Here is a 22,016-nt window from a genome sequence, read left to right as displayed (position 1 = left end):
TACACCAAACTGGCTAGTGAGCAATACCCAGTTTGATGAGTTCCAAATTATTAATAGGACACACAGAATTTGCTTAATATACTACATAAATAGTAGATGCTAGTAGTAGATACGTAGAATGCAGGAAGTGGAGACCTTGACTCAACTGTGGGTCCCATTTGTGGTCCTGCATGATGGGGAGAGCCACAAGGGGCAGTGGGCGGCCATGACGGCCATGTCCTGCAAGGCAAGATGGGCTGTGTGGGCAGCTTGGGGGCCAGTCAGCTGCAATGGCAGGAAAACCTGGCCTTCCCCCTCTCAGATGGGCCTGTGATGGGGCTTGAACTGGACCCAGCTTATGGAGATCTCCTTAAGAGATCTTGGGGTGAGGACTTTCAAGTGGCATGCCCAGCTCGGAGGTTGCCAATGAGTTACTACCCTCATGTTCAGGTGACAAGGGAGACCACTTAGTGGTGATTGTCCTTGTGGAATCCAACAACCTGTATTCCTATAGTTCTCACCACTCCAACAAGTGGGCTGGGTGAGATGTGGTACATCAACTAGCAGGTGGGTCAGTCAATGCCAGGATTGTGTGGACCTATGGCCAAGGCTTCTTAAAGCTATAATCAATAGAACTTGTGGCCATTTTATTCCACATTTTATTCCAAAACATTGTGTTTCATTGTATTATTGGCAGGTTGTTGTCTTCGCTTCCCTCTCCCCTTCTCTAGGTGCTGGGATTGCAAGGAAATATGCAATGAATCTTGGTATTCAGGAAAATCGAGTAATTGAATTTAAACTGGGTTTTTACAATATATGTTGCATGCTTGTAACTTTAATACTCTGATCTTGAAGCATGCAACAGATGGTATGAAATGATTGGTTTTGCATAATCGCTTAATAGGTAAATGCTTCGCTTAATAGGCTGAACTATTATTTCAAAAAAGAACATTCGCATCAGAGTTTACAGATCTTGGCTTTTAAAGCAATATTTTTTTCTAATCTTGGCATGGGAGAAAATTCTTGGAAGTTGCCCCTGATACGTGATCTGTAGAATAACACCTATTTGCTTTTAGAAGAGGCAGCCTGCTGTTCTGAGCAGAATTAGAATGACAAGATCTTGCTTCTTGGAAGCTGACAAGAAATGAAAACAACAACCCAGAACTAGGAACACTTCCATTGTTTTTGAAAAGATATAAAATAAATTAGTGTAGTTTATCAAACTGGAAAAGTTTAGGAAGTTTATTTTAGTTGCTGTTCTCTATAACTTGTGTTGGCTTTGTTTGCTTTTTTTTTCTAATTCCCACATTCTCATTCCTCAAGTGTATTAATCTGTTTACAGTATAGCTTTTGTTGTTATAATCCATCTAAGTTCAAATGTGTGAAAAAGAAAATCTGATAATAAAATGTAATTTCAGTAAAATAGTCTATTTTTTAAAGGCAGCAGTGTATTGTAGCACATAAAGAGTATGAGCTTTTGAAGATTACAGCCTACTTCATCAGATGCAGGAAAGAACCCGGGAATCAGGTTGCCAGCGCTGGGAGTTTGAGTTTTTGTAGATTACAGCCTGCTTCATCAGTTGAAGGAAAGGACCCAGGAATCGAGTTTAGGCTTCCCAACCCTCCCGCCCTGGCGGGGGACCCCAGGGTTTCCACCCTCTTCCCCCGCTCCCCAAAAAAACGGAAACGGGAGGAGCGGGGGGAACGGCACCAGGGAGCATGGCGAGCCGCCCGATCCTGGGCGCCGTGCCGCTGCCGCCCCCTCCCCACCCACCGCAGCTGCTCCTCTGAGATGGGCCCAGGTTGAGCCCATCTCATAGGAGTAGGCAAAACCAGAGAAGGGGAGGGTGAGGCAGGCCAGGAGCATGGCGAGCCGCGAATCCGGGCCCTTCTAGGACCCGGACTTGCGGCTCGCCATGCCCCCGGACTGCCTCCACCCCTCCTCCGCTTCCACCCCAGAGGCGGAGCGGGCGAGGCCGCCGCACCGCTGCCGCCTCTTCTCCGCTCGCCGTGGCTGCTCCTCTGAGATGGGCTCAGGCTGAGCCCATCTCGGAGGAGCAGCCACGGCGAGCGGAGAAGAGGCGGCAGCTGCGGGGCGGCTCGCCATGCTCCCCGGCGCCGTTTCCCCCCCTAGCTCCACCCCAGTGTCTCCTGGCTCCACCCCCAAAGTCCCCAGATATTTCTGGGGTTGGACTTGGCAACCCTAATCGAGTTGCCTGCTCTGGGTTGTGAAATACTTAGAAATTTTGGGACTGGAGTCTAGGTAAGGCAGGGTTTGGGGGGGAGTGGAGGGACCTCAACAGGTATAATGTTGTATAGTCCACATACCAAAGCAACTATTTTCTATGGGGGTACTGATCTTGGTCATCTCGAAATCACTTGTCATAGCGGGAGATCTTTAGGTGTCACAACCTTTTTTTAGATAGAGGTTGCAGGGAGGGGAGGAGGACAGGGAAAGCTGACGTCAGATCTGTTCCCCTATGGAAAATTGGTACCTTGAGGTGCATACTCTATAGTATACCATAACACAACCATGCAAGGCCGAAAAAAACAGATCACACCACAAGCACACTCTGATGCTAAATGCTACAAGCCAAATACAAGAGGAAAAGGCAGCAACAGTGCACTGCAGACAAAAGGAATGCTGAGCTTCAGTGTCTGCATGATCATCGTCATGCTATGATGCCACAGCAAATTGACCCTGAGTGCCCAAGGCCAGGGCACTCGCCCAGAGCCTCTTTCTAGAGCCTATTGTGTTTATTATCACAACTGGCCTTATTCTTAATAGTATGATGGTTGTTCCCAATAATACTGATTGAACATTATAAGATTGCATGCCAGGGCCCCACTGACATTATTCTATAGTACTAGAAGACATGCCTTTTGATTAGATATTCATCTGTATAACGTTTATGTCTTTGTAGGCACAGATAAAGGGAGACACCTAGTTAATTGGATGTATCTCTTGCATTTATGTTTTTAAGCAATACTTTCTCCTTGTTGTATAAAAGCCAACATACGTAGGTTGTAACTTATAACCAGGGCTTTTTCTTGAGCAGGAATGCACAGAAACACAGTCCCAGCTGTTTTGGTGTCAGGAGGTGTGGGCTAATAGGCAAATGAGTTCCTGCTGAGCTTTTCTATCAAAAAGCCCTGTGCAAAACAATGGTGATGTTATGGGTGTGGCCTACAAGGCAAATGAGTTCCTTCTGGACTTTTTCTACCAAAACCCTGATTGTAACTATGAACTACATCATATTGAATTTGTTTGCCATTAAGGTACCAAATGACTTGGTCATTTTTGGTGCAATAAAGTAATTTGACTCCTTTACTGGAGTTTATCTCTTGTTGTTACAATATAGCTACAATCAAAATTCACCTCTTAAGTTACATGATACCTTAAAATAGAGACACAGATGTAGAAATAATGACATAAGAGACATGTCATGCAAGCTATTTACTGTCATTTAAAAAACAATACTAGTAAAAGAAATCCCAATATTTATTCAAAACTTTCTCAAAGGCTTCTCTGAAATTTGAGGTAGCCAGAACCCTAGTGATTTAATTCTTTATTTCTAATCGTATGCCTTTTACTATCCTTATCATTATACCTCAGTAGCACAACGTGGTTTAAATCATCTTTGCCTTCTGAATTATTTCCAGGCAAATATTTCCACACATATTATTGGTGACAATGTGCAGCACATACAAAGGCACAAAAGGGCAGTTTCTGGCTCTGCATCAAGCCTAAATTTTCTATCAGCGGACACAAACTTTCCTTCTCCTCCTTCCCCCTGCAGCTCACTTATCTCCACAAAATCTGAGGAGATTGAGGAAAGAAATTAGGAGGGGTTGCAGCAAAGGGGGGGGGGGTAATCAGTGGAAATCACAGTTCAATTCAATCACCATACATTTAAAGAAATATGGTAAATCAAATGGAAAGGATTCATGGAGCACAAAGTAACAGAGTCTTTTCTGCTGAGAGAGAAAATTGGCAAGGGTCTAGAAAATGAGTGAATAAATGCAGTGGCCTGAATTCCCTGGGAAGCTAAAGAGTTTGTGGAAGAGAGATTCATTAGAAATGACATCATCAGGAGTGTGACAGGGTCTTAACTTCAAAATCATTTTTCCCTAAAATTTTGGATAATATTTTATATTGCCAAGCCAATTCTTAATCATTAAGTATCAGCACTTAATGATACATACTGTTTGAAAAGTGCTTAGCTTTACCCCAAAGCATGGCAGATTCCTCCTTCTCCTCACTGCTGCTGTTGTTGTTGTTATTGTTGTTAGTCACAGTCAGATATTTGACTGGTAGATGGTGTTCTGAATTCAAGATCTAGCCGAGTTCTTTGGAATTCCAAATGTATCTTTGCAGGATTCTTGCTGTTCCAAGCAACACTGCCTTCTTTCTAGAGCTGAGCTGGTGTTGTTTGCTTAATGCCCAGAATTCCAAGTTTTCTTGGGACTTCTATACACTGATCCAAGGGCTCCAGTGATAACTGGCATGATGGTAACCTTCTCACAGAATTGCTTTTACTCTGTTCATAGGTCTTGGTACTTGTGATCTTCTCCTGCTCTTTTTTTTTTTCTATTCTGATGTCTTCTGGGATCACATTGTCAATATTTGAAACCCTGTTTCTCATTTTCTGCAATTGTGCTGTGAGGGGTGTAATACTCTCAGTGTTTGTTTGTAATCCGAAGTGCCAAAGAACCTCTGTTTCATTATTCTCCATGATCTTGTCTGGTTTGTGCTCCCATGATTTCTGGCTGTTGGTAAGCTATACTTCTTGCTAAGATTCTAGTGCAACATATCTGTAACTCTGTCGTGATGTCCTTTGTAGACCTAGCTGAAATATGTATGTATTTATTTGGATGTTTTTAACCCACTTTTTTCCATTCAGAGCAGACTCAAAGTGGCCTATGATGTCAAAACCCCCAAACCACATAAAAAACCAACAACTGTACCCAAAAAAAAAGTTTGACACAAGTTACCAAGCAACAAATTTACTACCATCTACAAACTAATCCACAGGGTGGAAAGGGGTGTGTGCAGAGTGGGCAGTAATGTCCCTAACCCTTGATGGCAGCAGTCAGAATGTAGAATTAGATCAGGAGCTACATCAGATTTCTATTTTGGTTGGTTCTTCCAGAGATCAAGTGCCATAGTTAAGCAATGCAATTTTGTGTTAATCATTTATATAAACCTATGTTCACTTTTATAGATATCTATTCGTTGCTAAGATCTTTTATGATCTTTTAAAGTGTCTTCTTGGTGATATTTTATGTAGTGTTCTATTCAGTTTGACTTAAGACTGAAAGGATTAGTCAAATTCTTGCTGTATGATGATGAGGAATGTGAAATATCATAGTGGAGAAATAAACTCTAATTATTTGTGAATCAGTTCTGTAATAATGCAGAGTGCTCCCTGTTATTTTTTTCTCTCACAACAGTCCTGTTAAGTAGCTAAGCATTCTAATGCTTAAGAAATGATTAGATTTCAAGAATGGATGGTTTATTGCTAATACTACATTGATATCCAAAATTATATTGTATATAGTATAAAGTTTAGAGTAGACAAAGGAAACTTAATCATGTATGGCTTGCAAATGCCTTGGGCTTGCAGATGCTGAGTCTTTGCAGCAAAGACATGAATCATGGTGTGTCATAGTTAAAAGAAAGTATGACTTCCTTCGCCAGAAGCGAGTTTTATGTTTGAGACTAATGTTACATAGTTATGTTATATTAATCTGGCTCAGGTTCTCTAAAGGTATGTATTTTTTGTTTCAGAATTTCTACAAAGAAATTGAAAGAGAAGAAATGTACATAAGGTTTGTAATACACTCTTTGTTAATGATTATCTGGGGGTAGTTAAGTTGATGCACCAATGCAATATAATTACCACTTTTGGCATGGAAGCTTGCAGGGTGACCTGTCACAAACTCTCTGCCTGGCCTACTCACGCTTTTGTTGTTGTGAGAGAATTGGGAGGGGGGAGAGAATGTCCTAAGATGGTTTGAGTCTCATGGAGAGAAAAGTAGAATATAAATAAATGCAGAAATGAATGAAAGGAATGCACTTCATTGGAGAAGGTAATGAGATTAATTAAATGCATTCTTTCTTCCAAATGCCCACTGCACTATTTGTAAATGAAAGGAATGCACTTCATTGGAGAAGGTAATGAGATTAATTAAGATAGTGGGACCAAAGATAGTGGGACCAAAGTTAAAACTCTTGTTTTTTTAAGCAAAACGCTAGGGTCAATAAATTAACTTACTCTTTAGAATATATGAATGAATACGTATTTCATATATAGTCTGTTTTAGAAGAAGCAGGTGTCCAGTATGCTGGTTATGAAGAAGCCAGTGTATTTTAGTGAATACTTCTCGTTGTACTGGGACAGAATTAATCAAAAGAACAAAGAACTATTAAGAATAGTAATTTTAAAACCTGCTAGCATCACACCATATTATCTTCTAAATAGTGCTTAGCAACAATGATTTAATTTAACCTTATTAAATGTGCTGGGAAAATCCTAACAAAAAGTCAAGTGGAGTCAACCAGCTGTTTTTTCTTGTTCCTGTCTATGATGTTTACTAGCACTATGCTGTTGGTTCAGTGTAGTTTCTGAAGCCTAATAGAGAACTGGAGCAATCTGAGGTTATAGATATTCTCTCGATACAAGGTTTATTGTGCCTACCTGTAGCTAAAGTATATAAAATACAGGGAGCCTTCCTGTCATGCAAATGTGTGTTCCCATGAGTATTTGTCAGAAGACAGTATTATTAGGTACCTGAACAATGAAGGGGAGTATAAAAGGCATGGAAAGATGAACCCTGCTTTTGAAAAACAAAGGGCTGAGTGGTCCATCAAGGTCAATTAAGACCATATATATTATCAGGGGTCATTTTGTAGAAAAAAAGGTGCAGGAGTTCAGCAGCATATCTCATTTGCATATGCCCCGGTATCTTGTGCAGCGGGGAGAGATGCACACCCTGGCTGGAGATTCAGGAGCTGCACTCCTGTGAGCTCCTGCTGAATTCATGCCTTATATGGAAAAGGGAAGAAAAGGTCCCCTGTGCAAGCACCAGCTGTTTCCGACTCTGGGGTGACGTTGCTTTCACAACGTTTTCACGGCAGACTTTTTACGGGGTGGTTTGCCATTGCCTTCCCCAGTCATCTACACTTTCCCCCCAGCAAGCTAGGTACTCATTTTACCGACCTCAGAAGGATGGAAGACTGAGTCAACCTCAAGCCGGCTACCTGAAAACCCAGCTTTCGCCAGGGATCGAACTCAGGTCGTGAGCAGAGCTTAGGACTGCAGTATTGCAGCTTTAACACTCTGTGGCACAGGGCTTGCATATCATGCTTAATTTCAAGACAAATAGATTCACCTTTATATGTAGACAATTTCTTTTGAATTGTAGGACTCATACTAATGAGGACTATGCAGTTTGCATCTGCTCCGACTTTCATCCATTGTTAGTGCATAGATTCAAGGATTAAACCCTGACATTTTAAACAGATGCTGGAGCTGACACACCTTAAATTCTGCATACACATAAATAACTATCTACTGGTGCAAGGATTCAAGGGTTTTATTAGGCAGGCTAGGCTGACAAGATGACCAACCCACAGTGACCCTGTGACCTTCACAGCTGACCATTATTGAACCATGCTGGCTTCTCTGGTTTATCTAGAGAGCACAATCTCTTAACAAAACAAAATGAGAATTGACATTTAATAGTGCCTTTTCCCCAAGAAAAATAATACCAGCATTGTAATTTATTGTTGTTGCTGCTTGTCCCCTTTTAGAAAGATAGTTTTACAGGTTGAAGTTATGACCTTGCAAAACAAGCCAGTATATTATTGTTTGTTATATCCAAAATACTGATTGGATGACATGAAATCCAAGCTTTATAAAACACCTATTCCAAGAATATTTTACTGCATGCGCAGAAGAATCCAATTATGAGGGTGTTCAACCAAGATTGTTTTGTGGCATCATAAGAATGAGTTTTATTGTATTATCATAGGTATTTGTACAAGCTTTGTGACCTGCACAAAGAATGTGATAACTACACCGAAGCTGCCTTCACATTACTTCTGCATGCAAAGCTTCTTAAGGTACAATACATACAATATGCTTTGAGCATTTTCTGTGGTAAGCTTCAAGTGGGTTTCTCAATGTAAAACACACACATGTAAAATACATTGTTGTTGAATTATTATGTAAAATGAAAGGTGGAGGTGTGAAGATATCAAGCCAATAAAAAAAGGGAAAAGGAGGGAGGTAACTTCTTTCTGGTAGCTGGTAGGCATGGCACTAGATTAATTTTGTCTAGGTTTGACCAGTAAACTCACTCCAATATGTATAAAAACAAATAAAACTTTATTTACCAAAGAGGAAAAGACAAACAACACTTAAGTAAGGATAAAAGGTATACAGTTCAGCAACAAATGCAGACAAACAAAAAACCTAACTGGCTTGACTACTCACTACTGTTCCTATCAGCCATATAGCTCTGACATCTCAGCAGGCATTCCAGATGAACAGAGTCTCCAGCAGTATAACAGCAAGGTGTTCTCACTGTCACTGAAGCAGTTCTCACTGTCTCTCTGTACTTAAAGTTCTTCAACTTCCTAAAATATTCTACATGGGCATTCTTATGCTAGCCATGCTGTCAGCCCATTAATGATCTGACCAATTAGAAAGTTGTTTGACTAATTAGGAAACTGTTACTAGGGTGGATCCCTAGATTGTGAGCTGTCAACCACTTTAGAGAAGCTGACATACACTTTAGATGATAGTTCATAGCTGCTGTTAGTTACTTGCTTCAGATGACAGTTCACATGTGCTTTGATTGCTTTGATCAGCTTAAGCAACAGTCTTGATAACACACTAACATAGAGGTAATCATTTTTACAAACATGAAGTAAGCACTTCTATTGTCAAGGAACTTAACACTTAGGCGAAAACTCTCCTAAAGGAGACCTGTATCTTGACAGGTGGTGTGGAATCATTGCAAAGTTTAAAGATGAATCTAGAGACTTCTGCTCAAATGAAACATCTAGTTTTAAAAGCAGTTAAGAAAATTCATTTAAATTAGCAAAATTGCTACCTGAGGACACATTGACATATTGTGTTGAGTGACTGGGTCATCCACTAGCAATAGGACATCCCATTTGGATTGGTGAAGAAACTTTTTATCAGCTACCAATGCTGATAAGACAGAAAGCAAGTGTTTCCACTGAATTTTGCCTAAAACAAAAAAAATATGGTGATTTGAGAAGTGTCTGAGAGAAATACTTGAGAAATTTCAAAGAAGGAAGAGTTATAAAACTGTTTCTTAAGGAGACCCAATATATGTAGATTTGACCTACTTGAGTAAGGGATTCTTGCTGCTGAACAAGAACTCAAAAGTATGTTGGGAGGTTCTAACTACGCTTATCGTCCCATTCTATAAATTAAATATAAACCAGCCTCTTCTCCAATTTACCACATAATTCAGAAAGCACAATACCTTATTTATCTAAAGAAGTGTGCTTGCACATGAAAGTTCAAACCTTGAATAAAATTTTGTTGGTCTTAAAGATACTACTGGAGTCTAACTTTAATACCTTCTTGTGTCAGTGATAAAATTAATATTGATTTTAGCCAAGCTGCACTAAAGCAGAGGCAGTTTCTGGTTAAGCCTCCAGGTGGATATCTGCAGTGTAAATAAGTCACATTATATGAATAAATAATTTTCAGAATATCCTTTTTGTTTCCAACTTGCACTAGATGTTTTGGTGTTCCTAGTGTAGCAATTACATTGCACTTTAATATTTAGGATGAATAACAGGAACTGAAATGGACTGAACATTGTAATTTGTTTTAAAGATTTCCCAGAATTGCTTTCCTCCAGTAAATAATGTTTGGATTCATTAGCAAATACTTGTGATCTCTGGCTATCGCTTTAAGCATTTTGCATGTGCCCAACCAGAAAATTAGCTTGCAGTACATGATTTCTTTCCCCACTAAGCCTTTGATGGAATTTTCCCAACCATTTTTTTCAAAGCAAGGATTACTTTTTGTCATGTTGCCTTGTGAAATGCATGCAGGTCTCAGAAAAGCCCATATGGGGTCATCTAATTCCTAGCACCTAAGATTATTATGGATGTCCACAGCAAAATACTTCAAAATATCACCTCAGGCTGTAGTGTTATAACATCTTATTTATGTAATAACCAGTAAACTCCAAGCTGGTATGTGTGCGTGCACCTGGAAGTCATGGTGACTACTGACCCCTGCTGGGGGCCTGAATAAAGTCTCCTCCCCTCCCACTGACTGCTGGTATTTCAAGGAGGTCTCCCATCCAAGTTCTTGCCAGAGTCAACCCTGCTTAGCTTCTGAGATCTGATGAGATTGGGTTATCCAAGTCAGGGCCAAACTGGTAAATATTAGAGTTGGTAACAACATGTTATCTAATTCAAGTTATCAATCAACTACATGTGTACATCATTAGAGGGATTGTATATTGCTTAAATATCTCTACTTAAGAGATGAAACAGCTTAATAAATGAGCAGTATGTTCAGTTTTGTATTTTGTGGCATAGCATCATATTAGCTGGCTTGGAAATTAGCTAACACCCCTAGGACAGCTCCCAAAAGCCCATGGGCTTTTTAAAAAGGCTGTGTACTATAGGATAGCAGTAACTATAATGTTTCTTTTATGTCTCTTCAAAATGCTCAGTTTCCTTTCCAAAAGCTCCAAATGCAACTGAACACAAATCCTTCTTGAGCAGAGAACGTGCACACTTATTTGAGTACCCTTGAATTCTTCCTTCCTTGCATTATTTGAAAAAAAAAGTATGAAAAGTAAGAAACCTGAAGAAAAAGAAGGGGGGGACCTTAAAATCCAGTAACTAATTTTAAAAAGAAGAGGAAAAAGAGGGGGCAATACATATAGAATGGAAATAAAACTATAATAATGGTGGAGGCAGTTGTACACATAAGCTTTTATTACAGGTTTCCAAATATCTAAAAGTATGTCAGTATACCAGGGGTGGCCAACGGTAGCTCTCCAGATGTTTTTTGGCTACAACTCCCATCAGCCCCAGCCAGCATGGCCAATGGCTGGAGCTGATGGGAGTTGTAGGCAAAAAACCATCTGGAGAGCTACCGTTGGCCACCCCTGCGGTATACAGTAATCATCATGCATTCAAATACAGGTAAAGTTGTAAGGTCCTTGATCCATTGGTTTACAGGAAGTGGGCATTTATCTCTTTGATGTTGTAATGCAACTAGGGGTGCACACTTGTATATACCCAGCTGAATAAATACTCAAAAAATACCTTATTGGTGTTTTGTGGGTATTTATTCATCCGAATACAGACTAGATAGTCTGATTCAGCTACTGAAATAGCCACAGCTGAATAAAAGCCAATATTATTAGGCTTTTATTTGGGTGCATGCCATGGCAGGATGACTCAGTGAGTGAATCTGAGGCATTTAAACCTTAAGTCTACTCCCCAAATCATGCCACGAAGGAACAGGTGGTCCATTTTCATTGACCATCTGCTAGCCTCCAAGAGACAGGCAGATAATTTAAAAGTACTACATAAAGGTAAAGGTAGTCTCCTGTGCAAGCACCAGTCATTTTCACAGCAGACTTTTTACGGGGTAGTTTGCCATTGCCTTCCCCAGTCATTTACACTTTTCCCCCCAACAAGCTGGGTACTCATTTTACCAACCTCAGAAGGATGGAAGGCTGAGTCAGCCTTGAGCCGGCTACTTGAACCAGCTTTCGCTGGGGCTGAATTCAGGTCGTGAGCAGAGGGCTGCGACTGCAGTACTGCAGCTTTTTCCACTCTGCGCCACGGGGCTCTTGTAAAAGTACATAAGCATCCTCAAAAATCAACAAATATTAGAATACAGATATAACCCCAAGACATCAGGGCCCTGCAGGACCTGCCACAGTTCCGCAGGGCCTGTAAGACCAAATTATTTAAACTTGCTTTTAACAGTTGAAGGGAGGTAGCTATTACTCCACAATACCAACAATCCCACTGAATTGTATACTGATCAGGAACATCAGAGAAATTAGAAATGTACATCTTGATTTTAGGACTGTAAATTGTATGAATGATTTTATTATGTATCTTGCTTTTAATGTTTATGTGGCTTAATTTGTTGTTGTTAGCCGCCCTGAGCCTATTAGGCAAGGGCGGGCTATAAATTTGATTAAATAAATAAAAATCAATAACTTCATGAAAAAAACAAATTACTGGACATCACAAAAGTATATGCTTAAGGGAAGGACCCTGTGAATTACAGTGGAAACTATTAGACACTTTGTTCAGTCCTTTACTAAAGAGTTTAATTCTGGGTATAAGCTTTTGTGTGCATGTATTTATTCTTCAAAAGTGTGCATGCACGGAAAAGTTTATACCCAAAATGAAACTTTGTTGGCCATAAAGGTGCCACTGGACACTTTTGCTCTGCTGCTTCAGATCAACATGGCGACCCACCTGAATAAGTTTTGCTGAATAAGTTGCAATTTAAGATCCATAGAGAAAGCAGACATAAACTTTAAGGCTGCATCCCATAGCTTTGGCAAGGTAGGATAATCAACAGCACTTTATTCATTCATGAGATTCTACATTCATATTTAGTAATTGACATCAAATATTTATAAACAAATATTGTGAATTTTATTTTCTGCATTGGAATTGTAAATATTGCCTTTTAACACAGGTAGGCAAATCATGATTAGACCTCAGCTGAGAAAATGAAAAACTCACCATCATCATACTCTATCATTAATCCAAAGTAAAAATTCCCCAGTCCCTGTCTCTCCAAGTGCTCCATAAAAATATTTCTTCACAATTTTTAGGTCTGAATTGGCCCATAATGTTAATTCAGAATGTGAAAATGGATCAAATTGATATTGTCATTGACATTGTCATTGATCTCTAGCTGCAGAAATTGCTGGAGGTATAGCATTCACTCTTGCATGAGTAGTCCACTTAGAGAAGGGCACTGACAAGAAGCTAACAGAAGAGCCCAAGATGGATAGTCCAATGAGAGCAGCAATCACAATAATTAGTACAATTTAACAAATATATCTGGCGATATAAACCAAGATCAGGGAAACCAAATCCTGAATTCTAACACTATATACTACATGCACTTACTGTTACAAGATAGTAGTGGCAAAAACTCCTTTTGAAAATACAAGAAAACAAGTCATAAGGTATGTCTGTGTTTTACTGTTCAGAAATCAGACTCCTTGGGAAGGCAGAATAACAAACTACAGAAAACACAACAATCCTTAGCAAAGCTGGAAATGAAAATGGATGATGTTGCCCAGTAGTTGGAAGGGCTTCTGCTGTATATCCTTGAACAAAGTTCAGCATCTCTCCTTGTTTCAAACAGCTGGATGACATATATTTGACCACTTTCATCCTCCTATTCCAGAAATATAATTTGAACGACTTTCATTTTGATTTTTCAACGTCTAAAAATTAGCTAGTCATGCTTGCAGTGTAGAAACAACCTTTGACAGTGTGTGAATATGCTAGAGAATGCTGAATTACACTGTTTCAAACGCATCATTATTTCTTGATGGTAGTGAAAGTGATTTCCTGCTTAGGATAATGTTGCATGAAATGTGCCTGCATATAATTCATGTTAAAAGTGGATCTGTGATTCAATAACCACTAATTAATTTTGATGATAATAGTGGAAAATATTTAGGAGAAAACTTAGTGTATAAAGAAACAGTACAGCACAAAAGGGGGTGACACATTAATAAATGGCAGGCACATCTGTTAAATATAAGGGTAGGAAAGGTGTAGAGAATGTTTGTAAGACCTGTGCAAAGACTTAACATGTTTATGTACTCATCTTTCCCTTAAAATTGATTGGTGTGACTTTATATAAGAAAGAAAATGTCAGCGACATTCAACTGACACTTAAAGGATAAAGATGTCAGTGAAGAGCGTTTATTAAAAGTGTGTGAGGTTTTATTGTTCATTAGAGTTATATCATTCAGTGAAGATCTGCAACATAATTCTGTGCATTTTTTTAAACTTAAAAGTAAGCCCCATTAAATTCAGTGAGATTTATTCTTGGATAAAAAGCACTAGGTTTTAGCATCAGAAGATTGAAATCCTACATATATTAAAAGTCTAATCAGACAAGATATGGGAAGAACTGTAAACAGGTTTGAAGTACCATTTTAATTGCTAAATATCAGTCGTGGAGATACCAGTTGGATCTGAACTTTTGCATAGACAAGGAGTTATTTACCTTCATATGGTCTCCTGGAGCTGCTGTCTGGAAATATACAGTGTGTTGCCAAATTGCTTGTGTATTTCAGTCTATGAAATAAATGCAAGCTCACTGGGGACCATTTGATATGTGAAAAATGGGAGGAAGAGTTAGCACCCCCGCTCTCCATGCTACAGCATGGTCCACATGGGCAGGCTGCAGCTGCCCTGATTAATCCACAAATCTTCTAGCATCATGGCCTGTAAAAATCCAGCATTCCTGTGGAAGGTGAGCTACCTAAGAGATGTTTGAAATGGGATGGTAGACTGTTCATTTTTAGAATAAAGTTAATAAATATTTATTTGTATTTCCATGGCCTTTAGCTACAAATGTGAATTTACAAACCAGTTATGGTAAGCAGTTTATTTTCTCAGTTACTTCTGCCAGAGAAACTGAAGACTAGCAGATGAAAATATTTCTGTTTCCCCAGTTTTTTAGGGCTATTGTGTTGTATTTTTGGTTGATTAATTGCTACTTTTAAGTAATTTTTAATCTCCTTTTATCCACTGTATGTTTGGTTTTCTAATTACCTTAATTCTTATATTGAACATTATTTTATCAGTGCACTGTTTCAAGTGCCTTATGACTATATGTGTTGGTATAAAAATACATACGGCGGGGTGGGGGTTCAGGACTCTCCAGTGCTGTTTTGTTTTTATGACAGGACTCACCAAGGCAAGGCCTGCAGCAAACTTGTTACCATGTGACTTGCATGACTTATCTGGGCCTAGCTGCTTGCTAATGCTCAACATCAGGAAAGGTCCCCTGCACAAGCACCAGTCGTTTCCAACTCTGGGGTGACATTCACAATGTTTTCTCGGCATACTTTTTGCCATTGCCATTGCCTTCCCCAGTCTTTTACACTTTCCCCCCAGCAAGCTGGGTACTCATTTTACCAACCTCGGAAGGATAGAAGGCTGAGTCAACCTTAGGCTGGCTACCTGAATCCAGCTTCCCCTGGAATCGAACTCAGAGAGTTCAAACCACAGTACTGCTGCTTTACCACTCTGCGCCATGGGGCCGCTGCTCAACATCAGCCACCCTATGAAATCCAGCATGGAATAGTGGTTAGCATTTCAGAGTAGGATCTGGAAAATCTAGGTCTAAATCACCAAAATGTCATGGAAGCTCACTGGGTGACCTTGAGCTACTTACACAGAGTTGTTGTGAAGATAAAATGTAGCGCAGGAGAAGGATGTAAGCTGTTTTCGGTCCCCATTATGGAGAAAGGTGGAGTATAAATCTAATAGTGCATATAACTGAAAATGGAAGGGCGGATAAAATGTAGGTTGGTTGGTAGGTTGTAAGGAGAAAAGGAAGCAGGGAAAGGTGAGGATATGGGAATTACCAAGAGGAAGGGAAAAAGAAAATGTGGGAAAGGGAAATGAGGTGCCCTCCACAAGTGCTTGCGGGTTCACCACTGTTCAACTGGGCCTCGCAACTGGGCCATAGTTTTCCCAGGTAGAGGCTGCCTGGAGGAGGGAAAGAAGGATAGCTGAAGACAGTGGAGCCGATTAAGGCAGGTTGGTTGTTGGGTAGGAAGAAGAAAAGGGGAAAAGATGTGTGGAGGTTTTCAGGGAAGGGAAAGAGAAAATAATGGAGGAAGGGGAAAGGAGATTTCCCCACCACAAGTCCTTGCAGATCCTCTGCTTGTACAAGTCTGAATTTGTTAATGACAGTCAGATGTGGGGGGGTTTTCTGTTAATGGAATGTATTGTTTCCTTACTGTGTCTTTAAAAGTCTTTTCAACTTTACAACAGTGGCAGCTATCATCACATCTTTGAGGTTATTAGTACAAGACAAATCAGTGGTGGACATCTTTTATAATTTCAGCTTTGACTTTGTCTTTTTCTGTATTGTCCCACAGTGTATTTGACTCTTTTCCTTCTTTTCACGAGGGTTGCATTTATTCATATCAGTGTAACTCAGTGCTCCCTCACAATACAAAGCTGACTGCTTTGAAAGACAAAGCTTGTGTCTGAAAGACAGTGCGAGATCACTTTTATTGAAAGGGAAAACAGGCTTCATTAGCTTTTCATTTATATTGTGCTGCAATAGGTGAACTGCTATCCAGCCAGTGTTCTCCTTAGCAACCTGAATAGTCTAAGTATAAAACTAGTTTCTGCAAATGCAGGTAATAGCTCTAAGACATGATGTCAGCCCTGATGTCATTTTTTTTAAAAAAAATCCCATGTGTTTGTTTAAAGTAGGACAAAGTTACAGGTACATTAATCACCTTCATCCCTTTCATCCCCCCCCCCCCCCACTGTTTGCATTTAATTTAGTGGTCTGAAGAGCCATGTGCTGCACATCTTACTCAGCGGGATGGATACCAGGCAGCAACACAAGGACAACTGAAAGATCAGCTCTATCAAGAAATTATCCATTATTTTGACAAGGGCAAGGTAATAAGAAACCACATTCCATTGCTTTTCCACGCAAAGTCACCAGCTAAAAACAGAAAGACAGAATTTATCAAATGACCTTCCTTGAGCCTCCAAGTAGTGATTTGGGAAGTTTGATATGAATAGCTTGCAGGCTAGTGCTTCAAGATGATGATACTAACAGCAGAACATTTATAACTGCTGGAAAAATCCAAAAGGTCATATATAAACATACAGTTTCCCAGTTCAGGGTGGGGGGAGGGAGACAGGTCATCTTATTCTGAAGGGATTTATTGATAAGCTGTTTAAACCATTTTTTAAAAATGTGGAGAGTGGTCAGTCAAGGGGGAGATCACATCACCAATAAGCAGGCCTATTGCCATGGTTTTCAGCACCCTAGACCGCAGACCCCTGCACCCCAACTTCCTGCCCTGCCCTCACGTAGGAACTTACCCTAGTGTGCACCTGGGGGAGAGGGCTGGGGTCAGCGAGGGTGAGCACAGCAGTGGGCCTGAGCCGAGGGCACCCCTACCCTAAGAGTGCTGGGAGGGGAAGTGCACCTGCTGCCATGCCACCCCTGTTGGGAAGGGCTGGGCAGCTGCTGTGACTCCTTCTCACCCACCCAGGTCAGGGTGTTTATAATTTCCCCTCTACTTCTTCCCCTCCCCCCTCTCCCAGGGAATCAGTGATATAGTTACATTCCATCTGGTCAATCATTTGAATTGTATGTTTTGATTTTAATTGCTTTTAACCTGCTTCTCTGTGTTGTAATCTTCTCTGAGCTCCTTGATTGTGGGAAGAGTGGAATATAAATCAAATAAATAAATAGGAATACACACGTGTCATGTAAAACTTGGTATGAGACAGGCTGAAAGAAAAAAGAGATCTGAACAGTGGGTTTTTTAAAAAAAATTAAAAAAAAAAATAAAAACTGGCTGCTTCACCTTAAACCACAGTTTCTACACTATATTTGGCAGTACATCTGTTTTCCAACACCTTCAGCTGTGGAGGGGTGCTTCAATACCAGATTATTTTAAACACTGACATACACTTCTGCTGCATGGCAATAATGAGCTGTTTATGAACAGCAGGCAAAATACCTGTTTACAATGCTTCAACCTGTGCAGGCTTTACAGAGTACAGAATTCACAGTTTGCAAAAAGACTATTTTGTAGAGCAGTCTGCTCTTGATTTTAACACCAGTTGTGTATAGTATTCTAGTCAAAATGGAAAAAGAGAAATAAATGTCTGCTTGTTTAAGAACTGCTGAATATCTGCTTTGTCTCTAGTTGTTTGGAAAGATCAGCAAAATCTGTACTATTCTTAACTGTATTGTCAGCATTCAAGGAACACATTTTAGCACTTTCCCTATTGTTTACAAAGGCACTTGGGCTTTCTGACTGAAATTTATGTTCTCAAATGTCCTCCCTCTGTTTCTTTGGGGAAAAGAGTGAAAGTAAGCTCTGTATCTAGGAGAATTTGCAGTAATGCTTCCCAATCTTATTTATCAAAATCCTAAAGAAAGGACATCTGTGTTCGGAGAAGTCAGGCTTTAGTAGGCTTTCTGTTGCCTGCCCACAGTGGGTAAACACCTGCCTTCTGTGCTGATCCCCTACTCTTGGAAAATTGAGTAGCAAGAGACAAATGGTTAGAAAATGGTCTCCTTGGTGACACTCTAGAAATTTCCCTATAGAGACCAGGAGAAATTCCCAGAGAGTCACTTTGAAGTGACATTATATTCTCCAAATTTCACCCTCTTGGCACCACCCTTAAAATCACCCAGCATTGCTGAGGTAGTGTTTGCAATCCTGGTTGTTAGGTTTGCCAGCACAACAATAATGTTCCACTTCTACAGAAGGGGACATGTATATTTTCTAAATTAAATTAAATAAATCACCTATCAATCAATCAATCAACATTTTATTTATATCCCGCCCTCCCCGCCGAAGCAGGCTCAGGGCGGCTAACAACATCAAATACAGTAAATTATATAATAAATATTTAAAAACAGTAGCCAATTTTAAACAGTCTAATTTAAAATTTCTAAAATTAACATTCTGGTGCTATTTTAGCATGATGGTGAAAATCGCTTAGGTGAGTCCCTCTGTCATTTTAATCGGTGAAGGCCATCCCAAAAAGGATGGTCTTGCAGGCCCTGCGAAACTGTTCAAAGTCCCGCAGGGCCCGCACCTAGATAATACAGGCCATGGGATCGCCACTGCTTGACCTCTTTTATGCCAGTTTTCTATACCAATACAGTGATCAGAAGTTAAAATTTAGAATATGTGAGACAGGAGAAGGAACTATCCTTTTGTTTCCATGTGCAGAACTCCCCCTTCCTTTCCTAGGCCTGCGCTACTGCATCAGCTTCAGGCCTACATTCAGAGCCAATTCAGTTTTCAGCACTAATAGGCAGAGGGAGCTGGCATCTTTCTACATTCTGTTAGGCTGTTCGATCATTTTCCTGCAGCACACTGGAAGTCTGCATGCAAGGAGGGCAGCAGAACAGACTGGGAAGCATTAGAAAGCACTTTATGAGAAGGGGGCTGTATTTGGTCACTGCCTCAAATCCTGGGTGCTGAACTGTATTCTCCATTGTAATGGATTCAGTTCTCTTTGTGCGCTGTATTTTCTGAATACTGCAAAGAATGCTGTTGAGAGGAAGGGAAGAAAAAAGTAGATACCACTACAGAAGTGGTAAAAAATTATTTAATTAAGGAGGTGTTGGAAACTTGAGATTTGGCTCATTTATAATGTGGTTTAAAGATTATAAAACACTTTAGCTTCTAGATAAGTTCATGAAATGACTTGCAGTATTAGAAGGTTTTTGTTTGTTTTTAATGCTCTCAAAGAGCAATGATGTACTTAATTATGCTTCAGAATGAAAACCTGATAGTATATCAGTCTTTATATTTACACTTGCTGAATGGTTGTGACTGATTTACTCCCATCACCACTTTTATTATGCTGACATAATTTTTTTCCTAAAGCAAAAAAATCCCTTCAGTCAGCCACCATTGTGCCTTCCTGAAATCTATGTTGTCTTTTTCTCCATCCTCTCACTGATAATATTGTAATATGTTCCTTCTTTTTCCTGACTTTAACAGGTCTTATAAGAGGGGTGGCCAAAGGTAGCTTTCCAGATGTTTTTTTTGCCTACAACTCCCATCAGCCCCAGCCAGCATGGCCAATGGCTGGGGCTAATGGGAGTTGTAGGCAAAAAACATCTGGAGAGCTACCGTTGACCACCCCTATCTTATAAGCTTTTATCATACTTTTGAAATGGATGACACATCGATGTTCAGGCATCAACAAGTGCATTTGATGTGTAAGAGCCAGATACAATAGGAGCATCAAGAATGCAGTCTTTATTGATCAGCAAAAAATTATAGTAATTTTCCCAGTAGTTTTATAATTCCTGCAGCTCTTTCTGGCAAGCAATGCTGCCCCAGTTTGCTTTCCTTTTGCTTAAATACACAATTCTGTACTATGCTACAAGGATTTTGCTTGAATATTTATTTAGCAGATTTCTATGCCACCTCTTTAGAGTTCCGCTCAAGACAGTTTATAATTAAAATAATAAACAGTAAACCATTCAAACAAGCCCAGGGGCACAGAAACAGAACAAAACTGTCCAAAAAACAGACCTCAGAACTGACCATAAAATAGCTGGAAAGATAAACCTCTAATGAAAAGCTTAGGTAAAATATATACTTTAACCTCATGCCAAAAAGATAGTAAAGTAGGTTCAAGGTGGAGGCTATTCCAAAGATGAGGAGCTAGTATTTCTGCATGGGCAACATTGGACAGGTATCCTGTCTGGATGAAATTGAATTGATCACCACAGAACCTGGCCTTCAGATTTACATCTGGAGATTAGGAATTTTGTGTTGGTAATGGATTGTTGCAATGCCATCACGAAAATATCATGAATATAGTATTTATTTTTATTGTAATGGTTGTTGTATATGCTCCTTAATAATTGTAATTGTGGTTTTAATTGGTCTTAATGTATTAATTATGCGTATTGGCCTTGTTCACCACCCTGAACCTGCTTCAGTGGGGAGGGCAGGATATAAATAGAACCCAAATAGATGAATAAATATTATTTTTACTACTACTACTTCTGTGCCACATGTACACCTCAATTGGATCCCCAAGGTGATGAACATCAAAATATTAAAACATCAAGACATTAAAACAGCATTTTAACATAAAACTATATTATAAAGTATTTAAACAATTCAATATGAGTCAATAATAGTTATGACAATCAAAACAAAATGTAGAACAAAGTTTGAGTCTAGTGGCAACTTTAAGACCAACCAAGTTTTATTCGAGTTATAAGCTTCCATGTGCATGCACACTCCTTCAGATACAGTGTGCATGCACATGAAAACTTATACCTTGAATAAAATTTTGTTGGTCTAAAAGGTGCACTGGACTCAAATTTTGCTCTTTTGCTTCAGACCAACATGGCTACCCACTTGAAAACAAAACAAAAAAAAAGTCTTTGTCTTCTGGAAGAAAACAATTATAGAGTGAGACAGATGAATCTACCTGGTAAGGGAGTTCCAGATTTTTGGTGCCACAACTGAGAATGCCCTATCTCAAGTTGCCACCTATGTCGACTCAGCCAGCGGGGACATCTGAAGGAAGTCCTCCAAAGAAGACCAGAATGGCTGAGTAGGTTCATATGAAATTCGATGGTCCTTAAAGTATGCTGACCCCAAGCCATGTATGGCTTTGAAGGTCATTCAGGAGCTTGAATTGAGTCCAGCAGCAAATTGGGAGCCAGTGTGGATGGAACAAGACTAGAGTGATATGGTCCCCATCACGCTCTCCAGTAAACATTCTTACCACAACATTCGGTACCAACTAACTTCCAGACAGTTTTCAATGGAAGCCCCACATAGAGTAATCTAATCTAGGTGTTCCCAGAGTGTGCACCACAGTGACCAGATCTTTCCTGACAGGCATGGCTGCAGCTGGTGAAAGGCGCCCAAGCCACTGCTGCCACCTGTTTATCCAGTGGGGAGCCCGAGATCTAGAAGGTCTCTGGTTGCTACCCACTTCACCTCTGAAGGTAGAGGCACAGATAACAGGGCTTGAAAGGTAAATCTTAACTGCTGGGCTGGACAGAACTGGCAAGAGGAGCCAGTTCTTCTTCTAATCTCACCCCAAGCCTTCTGAAGCCTTAAAGGTTATTACTGACACTTTGAATTGTTTTCTGGAAAACAGATCTTTCAGCACTTAATAGAACAATGTACATTGAACTACACAGCTGACTTCCATAAATTAAAAATATTGATCTTACAGCTGAAGAAGACTTGAA

At 39.9% G+C, this 22,016-nt stretch overlaps 1 protein-coding gene across 2 annotated transcripts in view; it reads left to right on the top strand.

Annotated features, from left to right (window-relative positions):
• DOCK1 (dedicator of cytokinesis 1) overlaps positions 1-22,016 on the top strand; it is a 550,707-nt gene that overhangs the window by 446,190 nt on the left and 82,501 nt on the right. For both annotated transcript variants that reach the window (XM_060241424.1, XM_060241423.1), the window contains exons 36-38: positions 5,771-5,811; positions 8,017-8,107; positions 16,583-16,702. In XM_060241424.1, coding sequence (XP_060097407.1) covers positions 5,771-5,811; positions 8,017-8,107; positions 16,583-16,702 — 252 coding nt within the window. The remainder of the gene's footprint in view (positions 1-5,770; positions 5,812-8,016; positions 8,108-16,582; positions 16,703-22,016) is intronic.

The sequence above is a fragment of the Heteronotia binoei genome, chromosome 6 (genome assembly GCF_032191835.1).
Source record: "Heteronotia binoei isolate CCM8104 ecotype False Entrance Well chromosome 6, APGP_CSIRO_Hbin_v1, whole genome shotgun sequence".
Lineage (NCBI taxonomy): Eukaryota > Metazoa > Chordata > Lepidosauria > Squamata > Gekkonidae > Heteronotia > Heteronotia binoei.
Note: the sequence above shows the minus strand (reverse complement) of the source record. Positions and strands in the feature narration are given on the sequence as shown.